The sequence below is a fragment of the Aspergillus aculeatus genome, assembly GCF_001890905.1.
Source record: "Aspergillus aculeatus ATCC 16872 unplaced genomic scaffold ASPACscaffold_25, whole genome shotgun sequence".
Taxonomy (NCBI): Eukaryota; Fungi; Ascomycota; class Eurotiomycetes; order Eurotiales; family Aspergillaceae; genus Aspergillus; species Aspergillus aculeatus.
The window spans coordinates 128863-142438 of record NW_017963000.1 but is presented as its reverse complement, the minus strand read 5'-3'; the positions used below and the strand labels follow the sequence as shown (position 1 = coordinate 142438).

The 13576-nt window shown below is 54.9% G+C and overlaps 5 protein-coding genes and 1 non-coding gene across 6 annotated transcripts; 3 read left to right on the top strand and 3 right to left on the bottom strand.

The window, feature by feature from the left end:
* Positions 1-165: 165 nt before the first annotated feature.
* ASPACDRAFT_1877363 (uncharacterized protein) lies at positions 166-2189 on the top strand (the record flags this gene model as incomplete). The annotated part of the gene is made up of 1 exon (XM_020198099.1): positions 166-2189. The coding sequence occupies exon 1, from the start codon at positions 279-281 to the stop codon at positions 2187-2189; it is 1911 nt and encodes a 636-aa protein (XP_020051087.1). The 5' UTR covers positions 166-278.
* A 239-nt stretch (positions 2190-2428) lies between these two features.
* ASPACDRAFT_65018 (GNAT family N-acetyltransferase) lies at positions 2429-3079 on the bottom strand (the record flags this gene model as incomplete). Its single annotated transcript, XM_020204065.1, has 1 exon — positions 2429-3079. One exon carries the CDS (start codon positions 3077-3079, stop codon positions 2429-2431), a length of 651 nt encoding a protein of 216 aa, XP_020051086.1.
* Positions 3080-3857: 778 nt separating this feature from the next.
* ASPACDRAFT_37362 (uncharacterized protein) lies at positions 3858-4961 on the bottom strand (the record flags this gene model as incomplete). Its single annotated transcript, XM_020200292.1, has 1 exon — positions 3858-4961. The coding sequence occupies one exon, from the start codon at positions 4959-4961 to the stop codon at positions 3858-3860; it is 1104 nt and encodes a 367-aa protein (XP_020051085.1).
* Positions 4962-7509: 2548 nt separating this feature from the next.
* Positions 7510-8079, top strand: ASPACDRAFT_37346 (Hsp20/alpha crystallin family protein; the record flags this gene model as incomplete). The annotated part of the gene is made up of 1 exon (XM_020200289.1): positions 7510-8079. One exon carries the CDS (start codon positions 7510-7512, stop codon positions 8077-8079), a length of 570 nt encoding a protein of 189 aa, XP_020051084.1.
* A 452-nt stretch (positions 8080-8531) lies between these two features.
* On the top strand, positions 8532-8621 carry ASPACDRAFT_t319. The gene has a single exon. It is a non-coding gene; the product is annotated as a tRNA-Asp (tRNA).
* Positions 8622-9690: 1069 nt separating this feature from the next.
* On the bottom strand, positions 9691-10489 carry ASPACDRAFT_37426 (uncharacterized protein; the record flags this gene model as incomplete). The annotated part of the gene is made up of 2 exons (XM_020200297.1): positions 9691-9914; positions 9982-10489. The coding sequence occupies 2 exons, from the start codon at positions 10487-10489 to the stop codon at positions 9691-9693; spliced, it is 732 nt and encodes a 243-aa protein (XP_020051083.1).
* Between the last annotated feature and the right edge of the window lie 3087 nt (positions 10490-13576).

Sequence of the window (13576 nt, the reverse complement as noted above, 5' to 3'; positions counted from 1 at the left end):
AAGCGCGTATTATTAACTGATTCTATTCTCTACGTACGTACATGTGAATTGTGGATTGGCTGAATTTTTACCCCTTATCCGATATCCGATTTGGTCCGTGCATACGCGTATCGCATTGATTGCCCGATGCGGCAGGGTCGGGAGGGTCCGACTCCATACTCCATACCTTAAGTTATTGATTCATTTGATTCATCAAGTACATGTAGACGGTACGCCTGGTTGATCTCATCTTCCATTACCTTCACTCCACTCTCATTTACAACCTTCCAACTCGAACCATGCGTCTCATGGCTGTTGGAGGAGGAATCATTCCCATCTCGTTGGGATTGACCTCATCCGGTCTCGCATCTGTCGCATCGACCTGCTTCGAACCACCCTCACCAGAGCCCATCGAAGTGGTCCAACTGCCACTGCCACCTGTGGTGCCAACCGACGAGATTGGCGCCTGTACTCACCATCTGAATCCGCACGGGACAGGATGTATGGGCAAATCATCCCTGATGAACGGCGGGGACTTCTCGCCGGACGGGAACCACGTCCTCGTCAGCTTAAATTTCACCGGGGCACCGTCAGCCCCAGACCCCGCCAGTATCTACACTGGCGTCCAACTGATCCTGGTCAGCACCAACGGGACCACTTTCTCTACCGGAAGCCCGTGGAAATGCCTGACGTGCGGTGTCCCGGAGAGCAATAAAGGGAGCAGTTCGTCGCTGGCCGACTACCCGCAAGCCTTCTCCGACGGCAAACGAGCCCTAGCCGGCAACAACATCGTCGAATGTCGATCTGGCCTTCTGGCCAGTGATGCATGCACTCCGGACCAGATCCACATCTATCCCATCCGGTTAGGCAACACGGCCGACGATTCCGGGTCTGGAGCCATCATCCGGGAGCTGCGCTTGCACCCCGACAATGTCCACCTGGGTTTCAACTCCTTCTCCGTCACCGGATCGGGACAGCTCAGTCAACACGCCTATTTCGGTCGACTGCAGTTCAGCGACTCCCCTGCCACGGGTTTCCCTCGCGCCGCGCGATACGACCTCGTCAACGTAACCGTCCTGGTTGCACCAAATGGTCTCCTTCCTTATACCGTCACCGGCGATCAGCTGCAGATCAACCGCCAGGCATTAGTGGTGGGGGAGTTTCGGGGCTTTGCCAGTCGCGGACAAGAAGTCCTGTACATTGGACTCCCCTGGGAATCCTGCAACATCGATCTCTTCGCGGCCGACCTGACTACTGGCCGGGTGCGCCGGGTGACAACGCACCCAGGCTATGTGGACCCGGTAGGGGTTTCACCGGATGGCCGCTGGCAGGTGATCCTGGACACGCGTGGCACGGATCGCATGGAGTTCCTGTCTGCCATGCGCGGGGTTCCTCCTGTGGTCGACCTGCTGACGGTCACTACGGTCGCATCGGTGCGCAACAATGGCGATCGACGATTCTTCCGGCCGTGGCTGCTGGACGCCCAGGGAGACCGCGATGGTCCTGACGACTACTACTACGGCCAACAGATCAACGCTGGCGGGGACGGCCAGCCGGGCAGCATCAACGACCCCACCTGGAACGCCGGCGCTGATCCCCGCTGGTCTCCGGATGGCACGCGCATCATGTACTGGCAGAAGATGGTCGTGCCCCCTGCCTGCGGGGGGATCAATCCCCTACCATGTCCCAAGTCGACGGAGCCAGGCGGCCGAACCTCGCGTCTGATGATGGCGGGACTCACCAGTCGCCAGCCCTACCATCTTGACCCCGTGGAGCCAGTCGCCGATAGAGTCCCCTGGGGCCTTCCTTATACCCCTGGCGAGAGCGTGCCGGAAGTCTTCAACCTACCCTCGGGCAACTATACGCTTCACGGGCAAGTCTCGGGCTCAGCGGACGTGGTTCTTCGCAACACTAAGACTGCGCCGGCTCTTGACTTTGTCGCTGTCACGTACCATAATTACTCCGACGATGGCGTGCATTATATCCAGGGACACGAGTCGGTGGCCTCCACCTTTTTGTCGGTTACATCGGCCCGGCTGGATTGGTATTCGAATCTGACTGCCACGGGGGCCACATACAGCACCAAGGTCACTGGACCAGGGGGGTTTCACGTCGTCGATGATGCCATGCTCAATGTGTTCGTGGCCAACGGGACCCTCGTCACGACGGTGGACGGGGTGGTGTACAAGCAGCCTTTGACTGGGACGTGAGATAAACAAATTCACTTATTGCCCTGAGTATATACAATCATCTACTGTAATGCCATTCCTTTTCTTCCTGGCTTCCAACCAATCTATGTACAGCTTTTCCCAAGAGCTGATCCAAGAAAAATAGAAGAAGAGGAAGAACAAGAAGAAGAAGATGTCGCAGACGGTAGGGATAATACCCAGACACCGTATTCTCCAACTCCTCTTGCGCTACAGCCCCTTCATCATCTTCATTTCCCCGTCTATACCGACTGCACCCGCGCCTGCCTCTCCTCCCACTCCCGCTCCAACATCCCAAACACCACGTCATCATACCACTTTCCATCGTGCCAGAACGCCTCCCGCCGACGGCCCTCAAGCGTGAACCCCAACCGCTCATACAACCGCACCGCTCCCTCATTGTACGCCAGGGCCTGGATCTCCACGCGATGCAGCCCCGCCCGCCGGAACGCCCAGTGCAGCACCCAGTTGATCGCCTCGCTGCCGTACCCTTGACCGCGATACCCACGGGCGATGTCGATGGTGATCGAGGTGCCGCGGTGGTGGGCGTAGTCCCCGCCCTCGCGGCGGAGGGAGATCACACCGATCGGGGTCCCGGGGGTGGTTATCTGCGTCTGCATCTTTGGGGTGTCCTCTGCAGCATTGGAGGTAAGGGTGGTTTCGCCATTCGACGGGGGATGCGGCAGCACGATGATGGCTGCCAGCAGCGCCCGCTCCATCAGGGACTTCTTGTACCCATTGACGGTGTCGCGTTTGGCTTGCGGTCTGGGTAAGGCGGGCGTCGAGTTGGCGTAGGCTTCCGGGTCGGATTGGATGGCGTGCAGGAAGTCTTCGTCTTCCGGGGTGTCTTCCAGGGCGCGGTAGGTGAGGCGGGCGGATTGGAGGTAGGACATTTTCTCTTTTTGTTCTGTCCGCTTTGCGGGGAGGATTGAAGAATAAGGAGACAGGAAGATGAGTGGGGATCAGGATATTCTCGTGATTTTGTCAATGCATGGTGCTGTGAGTCACTTTATAGGGTTGGCGAAGGAAGCTGAGGCTATACTGCTTTTGGTCCCCGCCTCGACGGCGGGCTTATCGTGGACCAAGCGAGTCATCGAGTTGCGGCTTGGAATCTAGGATTCAGGGTCTTTTCTTAGTGTAGCTAGGCTGAAGAAATAGTCTTCTCACGATAGATTACAAGTTAGTCCGACTTAGTTAGTCATGGCTGGCCGACAATGAGCAAAGTCCGTCGGACATCCGGCTGGTATTTCCGGGGGCGGGAATCACGGACTTTTGTCGATCATCGATCAGCCTCAGCAGATGAAAAGAATAAATGACTGGATATAGCCTTCTGGACAATGGGGGAGTTGTGGACGTGTCCCGTCGACAGTATTGGGGCTCTTTGGCGAACTTTAGACCCACAAATCATATCTTGCGCGTGCATCAGTGTGCCTCAAGCTTATATGGTGGCAGCTTAGGGCAAGGCCCGAGCCGATCGCCGCTGCACAGCCCTCCTAACGGACTCGTGTGATGCCGGCGTGACGAAGAAGGAAGAGGAATACGAGGTGGCGATAGACGCTATGGCCTCCGCCTTCACAGCCAATCCTCCCAGGCTTACAGGTTTGCAAGTAGAAATCAAACATTAGTAGAGATCAAGGATATGATACAGCGCAGCAAGATCGAGGGATACAACTAGCCCATCGAAACATCCCCTTTCACCTGTTCACCATCATCACTGCCACTTACTTTCACCTGTTGTCGCACAAGCCACAGCTCGTACTTTACCAGGATCCGGCACACCACTGCTGAGGCCACGAACCGCACCACGATGAACAGAGCATCGTTGGGGGAGATAAAAAGCATGCTTGAGAACTGCAGAATCCCAAGGAGCGTGTTGGCCGCGGCAAGTAGCCCCGTGAACCAGGAGATCAGCACATTATCTACAGTGCGGTCCCGCAACTGAACCTCGGTCGCGTCGCTGCTACTGTCCGACGCGGTGAACTGCGCTCGCACCCATCGAAGCACCCGAGTGAGAAGGCTGATGTTACTCGTCCGACTGTTGCGAATGCGCACGCGTGTGCGCAGCGCGACGGTCATCAAGAGGTGGGTGGTCACGCCGATGGCGACCCACAGTCCGGGCATCCACTGTAACTGTTGGGCGAAAGAGAAGATGACACGCAGGCAGATCTCGTAGGCGAGGACCAGCACATTGGCCGCCGCCGCCGCGGCGAGGAAGAACTCCAGGACCACGATGGCGAGGTTGTGATGCAGCAACAGCGAGGAGGACTCGGCGGAGAGCCACTCGCGGGAGCCCTTCAGGTCCTGGACGTGCTGGTGGAGGTTGCCCGAGGCGTCGACCGCGCTGGCCGGGGAGGCGACCATGAGGAGGAACGAGAGGAGCTGGCGGTCGCCGAAGACGAAGAGCATAGCCGTCTCGTGGGCGCTGGGGCTGATGCTAGCCAGCAGCGTGGGCATCAGTCCCAGCACCACCTGTGCGCTGGCCATCATGGATTTGTAGAGCTCCGGCGTGGCCCGCAGCAGGCAGTTGGTGAACGGGGTCACTGCACTGTCAACATGCCAGATCGCAAGCTCGGGGTCATTCGCGGTCAGGTTTCCGACCGGTTGGTCTCCGGTCAGGTATGCGTCGTATTGCGCGGAGCAATTTGTGGTTTTGATTGTGTTGATTGCGCTCCGGTACCTCGGCCACCAGGAGCTGAAGCGTTGCGGTTCGGCTGCGACGCATGTTGATAGGGAGACGAAGAGGATCAGAATAATCCCCACTGTCTGTCGTGGCATCGACATTGTCCGGCCAAGCGGAGCTGTAGCGCAGCATGCGAGTATATACTAGGAAGCCAACTCAAGCCAAAATGCGGAGAATTGAACGGGGTCGACGAAGCATTCTGCAGGAAGCCTGAGTGCCCGCTTTTAAGTATACATACTGTGGAAATGGCCGTAGCAGCTCGCCCCGTATCTGCATCTTCGTATCATAAACCAATCATCTCGTCACGTCAAAGATGGTCGCGGAAGCTCTGATGATGCTGGCACATGGTGTGCAGTAGGCATCCATATTCTCGATGATCGCCAGCACTGGAAGACAGGTAGGATCCACGGGAATAGGAGATTTGCATGAAGCCTGACGGCAACGGTCGTTCACAAAGCAGATCGGTGAGGAATTCCACGGGCATGGACTATCGACACGATCTTTCTCGGCAGATCAGCGCCGAAACTCCAATTAGGCTAGGGATTGCTGTGGCTCATGTTGGTGGCTTCCTCAGGCAGCGGGATTCAGAGACGGTTGTATAGCCATCGCGTGCTTGGCCCGGCCGGCACTGCCTCCTCTTCGGCATTATGCAATGCGCATTCAATTCGTACTGCACATTTCGTACCTGGTTATCTTGACTAAGATGTATGGGATCCGATCACTCCAACATTGGGCGGTCTTGGTGCAGTACGTGGCTAGGGCCGTTGGCATAGCACAGCCTCCCATACAGCTTCCCCACGCTGCTCCCTATTGGTGACAGAAGTCCGTGTCGAGCAGGCTGCATCGCTTCTTGGCATCCTTCCAGAAGCCACATGGTATGTTGATCGGATTCACAGGCTGATAACAGCGGAAGCAGTGCCTCAATGCTTCGTGGTGACGAATTTGAAGTCTCTTCCCAAGGTCTTCTGGACAAGAGCGCCAAGAGCGCGCGTCTGTGTGGCTGTGCTGTCGGAAGCTGCAGGTCATTTAGATGACATGTTGCCCTCCTTTCGACAGAGTTAATGAAGGAAGAAACATGCTGCGGGACCGGTGGCCCAGGGTCCGAGACCATACAAGACCAGAATTCTTGAATGAAGCTCGGACCACTTCGAGTGATCGACCCCTCGGTGATAGAGCTGTCAACGCTTTGGTCTGACACTTAACATGTCTGACGTTCAATTTCTCCAGCGTTCTCTCCTATCTCGAACAAAGACACAAACTTATGAGCATAGCATAGCTTGTTGTAAGATGACCTCTATCGAAGATTCACCTCGTATCTCATAAACTGTACTTTTCCACTCTTACCGATTCATTCAAAAGAAAGCCTGACCATGGAGGCTCGACCAAGTCTACATGATACGTTTTGAACGACTACTCTTCCCACTAGATATCACATGTCACGCTGGATGACTTCACCAATCGCTCGGTCAAGATAGCTAGCTGCCACTGCCACTATCACCTCATCTTGGAGCCAGCAGTCGAAAATGCGACATTGAACCCCGCATCGAAGGTTCTCCCAGCATCTACAACATGGGCAAGTTGTACAACGTCACAACACTCCAAGCTGCGGTTCTCACCCGTGGTTCCAACCACGATCCCAAGCAAACCCCGATGCCTTGATTTGGGATCCCGTGGTTGACCAAGAGGGTGTCGATCCGAGTCGTATCTTTCCACGGGCTGGTCTAGCCTCCAATACTCGGTTCCATGGGCTTCTCGGTTTCTGTTGGATCATTTGCCACCGAAGCAGCAAACAACGAGACCGATGTACGGTGGAACCAGGATCCAAGGGTAATAGCTGGCTGGGGTAAGCTACTGAATAGCACAATATTTCCTACTGATTTGACGCGACCAGGGGAGGGGGTCTCGGTTAGTGCTTCCCGAGCTCCATGAGATTCCTTGATTAGGGCTGGGGCGGGCAAGGACTAAGGTCTGGTGATTTTGATTCTAGAGCTGTCCATCCGGGGTCTTCCTGAGCAGTGACAGCGCCGATCGCACTGGCTACGCAGCTAAACTGATGCATGATGGAGAAAAGGGACTATGGTGATAGAGTATAGTCATAACAATAGCAATGCTGTTATAGAATGCAGAACCGGCCAGAACATAGAATGGCATGATACTATTACATCACGTTGAAAATGATTGTTGCACCACAGGAGCACAGGAGCACTGGAGAGCTGAAAGGCAGCACGATAACCGGAGGGTCACGTGGTCGGAGTCGAAGCGGCCAGAAGAATCGCAGAGCATCGCAGAACCCACTCGGCCGGTCCGGCCGATTCTCGCAACTTCCAAGGCCACCCGCGCTGGCTGCCTCAGGCACCTTCCAGAGCCATCTAGAGCTGTCGAGTGCAAGAGTGCAACACCCATCCATGGATCATCCATCCCCTGCTGTTGCATCATCAACATTCTCAATGATGGCTGTCGAAAGGTATAAAGGCCCCCTTGAGCTCCGGTCAAGTTGGTCTTCATCAGATCAGAATCAATCAAGCAAGCAATCAACGAGAACAACAACTTCTCTACTCCTCGACAACTACCACCACTACTACCACTACAACGCGCTCTTCTACAAACTATTCTCTATATCCACAACCCGTTACTACAACCACCATGTCTCTCTTCCGCAGCATCCCTTCCGCTGGTGAATTCGGCCCTCTCTTCCGTCTCCTGGACGACTATGACCTCCACCGCTCCGGCCAGGGCGCCAGCTCCTCCACCACCACCGCCCGCTCCTTCGCGCCTCGCTTCGACGTCCGCGAGACCGCGGAGGGCTACCACCTTGACGGCGAGCTGCCCGGCATTGCCCAGAAGGACATCGACATTGAGTTCTCCGACCCCCAGACCCTCGTGATCAAGGGTCGCACCGAACGCGAGTACCACAACTTCGACGAGAGCGAGGAGGGCCAGCAGGAGACCACCACCCAGGAGAACAAGGACAAGGAGAAGGCCAGCGAAAGCACGGAGGTCACCAGGACCGGCGACAAGCAGGTCGGCAAGAACCACAAGAACAAGCCGCACTTCTGGGTCAGCGAGCGCTCCATCGGCGAGTTCCACCGCACCTTCAGCTTCCCCACCCGCGTCGACCAGGACAGTGTCAAGGCTAGCCTGAAGAATGGCATCCTCTCCATCTTCGTGCCCAAGGCCGCCAAGCCCACCTCCAAGAAGATCACCATTGAGTAAATGGCGGGCACCAGATGAGCTGAGCGAGGCGAGACGCGACGCCACGAGATGAGAATTTGTGACCGGTCGAAGTTTTAGCATAGCGATCGAATCTGTGGCTTTCAACTTGTTCTGTGTTTTTCTCTTCTTGCGCTGGTTGATTAAGAAGATGGTTGCACTTTCATTCCTTCTGATGTCTTCTTCTGTTGAGCACTGGGTGTCATTCCTTACGATAATGTTCGCTAATAGTTAATCCAATCTGTTATCCATTATCTTGTCTCTCCCTCACTTGTAGACTGTAGCCCGCTCTGGATGAGTTAACAATAAGACGATTGGCCACGGGCTCGAGTAGGAAGATAATACCTATACTGTTTCCCACGACCGAGGGTCTATCGACTGCAGCCATAGTGGATTTGGCATTATTCCTTGTTTTTGTTTTATAGAAGCAGATAATTAGAGGTAATTCATCCGCTTCCTCGATGGTCTAACGGTCATGATTTCCGCTTGTCAATCCCGTCCGGGAACAAGCGCGGGAGACCTGGGTTCGACTCCCAGTCGGGGAGATTCCTTTTTTGTTTTTTATCTTGTAAGTCCATGTCCAGAATTCTTTTCAGTACATCTCCTTTCCTTTGCTCTTTTGTGTCAATTGCTATGAAAGATTGTCCTGGCATTGTCGACTACCTCTTCTCTACGTAGCTCATGTGTCACAATACTCGATGCCTGTGAGTCCTTTATTGTCGCATCCCCCGCTAGTATTGCGACCGTTTCCGCACTGACCATATGCCGGTGGGACGATATATATGTGGTCCCGTCCGGACCCTCCACCCTAGTTAGCATCTTGCGTCTTGGTCAACTCGCCCTCATGCGCTTGTTACCACATTACTTGGTACTCCAATCTGGGAGGTGATCCTTTCACGCGCTATCAATCCCCACAATGACAATGCGTCAGGCAACCACAGATATGATGTACTGGCTGTAGCGCACCAGTAGCGCCATCACTCAATCACATGACCTACCTGTTTCGGTCGCAACATGCTGGTTGATGCCTGAGGTGGTGTCACCAATTGTGTCACCAATTGTCCGGCCGGCCTCGATGCCTGGGGCACCACTTTCGGCACCCAGCACTTCTCCATCGTTGCGGTTGACAGAATATACTGGTTCTCTAGCATGGAATCAATACCGACCATGCTCTCACTCACCAGACCAGATCGAAAGTGTTGGATCCGTATACAAGTAGACGCGGCGCAGAGCCAGACCTTAATTGATCTACAGCATCCCCGCATGATACGGTACATACTACTAGGTCCCCACACCATAGTCAATACCAGCACACCCTATCAGACACCAAGAGAACCAGCCATACAAGCAAGCAAAGCACAAGTAGATTCTAGCCGCGGTATACATACATCTCCGACATCGCACCAAGTTCATCACCGAGCATGAGCCTCAGCCCTAAAGACTAGGGTAGCCAATCCATGCTGGTGGAGCAAGAAAGGTAAAGCCAAACGATCAAACATATTAAACCAATCCAGCATAGCAAATAGGGAATCAACCATTATTTCATCCTAAGCCCGCCCACAGGCGGAATTACCCGTGACATCCAACATTCCGTCGAGAAGACTGACGACGAGCCTATGAGCTCAGGGTGCACTTGGAGGCGGCGTTGACCCAGCCGGTGAGCCGGTTGGCAACATCGGTGGCGTAGCAGGCGGTGCCGACGCCGACGTTCAGGTTGGAGGCGTCGGAGATGGAGCCCGAGTTGTACAGGCGGGCGGCGCGGTAAAAGCCGGAGACGTCCGTCTTGCCCTGCTGGTCGATCAGACTGGCCAGTCCGTCGCCGGCGGCGGTTCCGATGGCTGTGTGAGAGGAGGGGATTAGTGTCTGCGCTGAAAGGAGATTGGGAGGGTTGGAAGGGACACTCACCCCCATCGCGAACCATCTGGAGGATCTCGTTCTTGGGGCACGGGTTCTGGACCACCCCGTTGTCGTTGCAAGTGCCGGCGCCATCATGATCCTGCATGAGGCCCGGGTTGCGGACGCCGTAGTTGGTGGTGTGCACGCGGACGCAGCCCTTGGATTCCTGCATGATGATGGCCAGGATGAACCGGTGGTCGAGGTGGGACTCCTTGGCCACCTGCTGGATCGCGTCGTACAGGTTCTGGGTCTCGTTGGCCGAGTTGTTGGGCACGCCGAACTGGGTGCACGACTCCATGATGGTGGGCTTGTTGGCCTTCCACATGTCGTCGAAGGAGACCCAGCTGGACTGGGCGGGCCAGCCGTCGGCGACGCTGCCGTCTCCGGTGTGGAAGGTGTAGACATCCTGTCCGGCTCCGCTGCCGTCGTTGTCCTTGAGCGTGGTCGCGGCCAGGCTGCTGACGCTGACCACGGCATTGGTGGCGCGGGTGGCCAGGTTCTTAGTCCGACTGCCCATGGGGACAGCGGCGGAGAGGCCGACCAGAGTGGCGGCGGCCAGAAGGAAGTTGTTCAACTGCATTTTGGTGAAGGTACTGTTTTGGTTGTAGGGTTATAGAAGATCAACAGACAGAATCAAGCGAGTTGTGGGTCCTGCAAGGATGTGATTGATTGAGAGAGAGCGAGAGAGTAAGTGAACGAAGGAATGTGATGGGGACTAGTCAATAGTCTCCGAAAGCAAAGAATAAGGAATGACGATGTCGTGAACGACTAGAATCTGCAAGCTTGCACTGCAAGTTGACGAGGGAATGGAGGATGATGAGAAGGAAGATGCATCTTGAGGGGTAGCGGACGAGGCCTTTATACGCCCGTCGTTGTGAAGAAAAAAGCCCATCGTTGCAGGAGGAAGCGAGTCCAACAGGAAAGTCTATTCGCTGCCACAGTGGGCACCAGGGAGTTCGTTCCTGCGGCCCCTGTGCGGTGCCTGTTGGATGTGCCTGTTGACCTACTCCGGTGTAGAAAGGCCCAGACACGCAGGAACGAGGAACTGCTAGGGTAGGTACCCAAGCTGCAAAAACGCTCTATCACGTTTGTTGGATGGAGGGGGCAGCCTGTGATGGGGACAATGGATTTTCCCCAATGGGAGTTAAACATGCTCTTGTCGGGGGATTTTGTGCTGGAACGCCCCCAAGCAGCACCAATCAGCAGCCATCGGACCGCCCGCACGGATGCAGCCGAAGCCGATCTGGCGTTCCCATTGGTTCGTGGCCCTCAGGCCGGTTCAGATCCTTGCAACCAATCAGAGCCCTGAAACGGGCGATCCTGGCTAGTGGACTAAGCCTTACTGGGACTAGTCGCCGGAAGTGACACCCGTTTCAGACTGCCTGGCAGTGCCTGGCAGTGCCTGGTTGTGCCTGGTTTGAGCCTTCAGCTGCCCTTCTTCCGAGTGAGCTTAACAAAGCCCGCGTGTAAAAAGACTCATCACTTCCCCTCTATTCCCCTCTTTTCTTTTCTTCAAGGATCTCAAGGATCTATCCTCGTGTCTGCACATCACATCTCAACTACGCCTCAACTGACTACCTTCATGGCAAGGTATATTCCAAGATAAAGACAAGGAATTTGCCTACCACCAGTGCCCTGGTCTGGTGCCCCAATGACGAGCTGGTGGGTGGGTCAACCACCGTGCGTTCTACCTAAGGCAGAATGGGGTCGGTTTCAGGTGTCTTTCTTCGGTGAACCTCGGGGCTCCCGGTTTCAGATTCATTCTAGTTTCCAAACCCACTTCCGAATCAAAGACTCGACCTCAAGTCTCTTAGTCATACCTTCCTTACCTAGTTAACTAGCTTGCTTTGTCCAGGGGCCGGATTGGAAAAGACAAACGTCCGCTCATCCGCCCGCCCACCGGGTTGTTGGCATCTGCAGTCTGAAGAATGCCCGGTCATGTCATGCATGCATTCAATTAGGTTGTGTTCTGTCTCTCTGCTGAAACATGCGACATCTGTTGGTGAACTTGTGGTCTTCTCCAGTCCCGCAGACTACTGAACATGGTTCCTTGGCTACCTGCCCCTATGATTGCCCCTTTCTCCTGGATTATACTATTCCGATCTCCATAACTATGTCTCGATGACTTTGAGCATCGGTGATAACAGTGGGCCATTCCGCCCCCCTAGCCGAGCAGCGATCGACCGCTGTCGTTGCGGCCACTCGGAGAGTGACACTCCAACACTACACCACCACATACTCGCCATGTCAGCACAACACGGCCCCCATGAGAAGCTCCCACCCTGCCATCCAGCTGCTGAGGACTCAATACCCCGCGTTGGGTGGCGGAGGGAATCCCACGGCTTGGTTGAGCCATAATACGCTTGCTCTCCTGCCTTCTCCGGCCATCTTGGCACCATCCGACTCCTGATTCACTCACAAAAATAGCGACAGGGAATGCTTCCAGATTAGATCTTTTCCTGACCCTCTGACCCTTTGCAAAGAATCGACCGAGACATAAGCCCAATTAAAATCTTGCAGAATAAGGGTCACTGCTCTGCCAGTCATGGTCGGCCGTCAGAACTGGACCAAAATAGCGCTACCATTGTTGGTGAAAACAGCCTTCCCATGCTTTATTCTCGCACTGCATTGACGAATCGACACTGGTTGCGATCAAGGTCTATGGTGACGGGAAAGCTGGGCCACCAACAAGCCCACTCAGCGGGACCAACCCCTGGAGAAGCGAGACATACAGCTGAGGTGTTGCTCCAACAATCCAACAAGGGCATTTGTGGCAGATTGCGCTGCGCCTCATCCTTGACTCTATTTGCGCGGGCCGAAATCAGTGGTGAGACATGCAAGACTTTCCAATGTCTTAACAGCACAGCCGTGGGAGAGACCTCCATGCTCGACCCAATCTGTGCACACTCGGGACCTGCGCTGTATCTTCCTCACTTGTCCGAATCTTATTCAGGATTGGGGTGACCGTGGTGCAGACACGCCTAAAATGATACTGATGAGAACCTCCTTGTCACCAACAGTTTCAGTGCACGATGATAGCCATCTCGCCCCATGCATGTTGACACGCCGTCTTACAACCTGTTGCTGATTGTCACGGCTCTCTGTCGGTTGCTACCCCTCTGATGGCCTCTTCTCTAGCACCAACGCCTCATCAGTAGAGAGCTACGCTATTGCCGGGCAAACTGAGCTTGAGCACCAGCACCGGTGGCTCAGTGAAGAATTCGCAGGAAGTGAGCATCTGTCACAATCGAACTAAACGGCACGATTTAGGTGATTATTCTATTCATGCACTGAGGTCTTGACAGTGAGAGCACCCCATCCTCGAACCTGACTCAGAGCGATGAGCGAGACGTGATGACCGACTTTGCCCCGATAACCCTATCCGAGGCCTTGTTCGTCGGACCTATCCAGTGCACACATGATAAGGCACACATTAGAAGGAGCATGCAACGCCTCAGGGCAACCCCTAGTCGCCTGCGTGGATCTCAAGTAGGTAATCTTCAAGTGCCTCTTGCGACCGTAAGTCTGAAAGGACGTTACATCGACATATACTGCGCATATCGACCTTTACATATCAGTTCCTCTATACCGAAGTCTCCTTGGA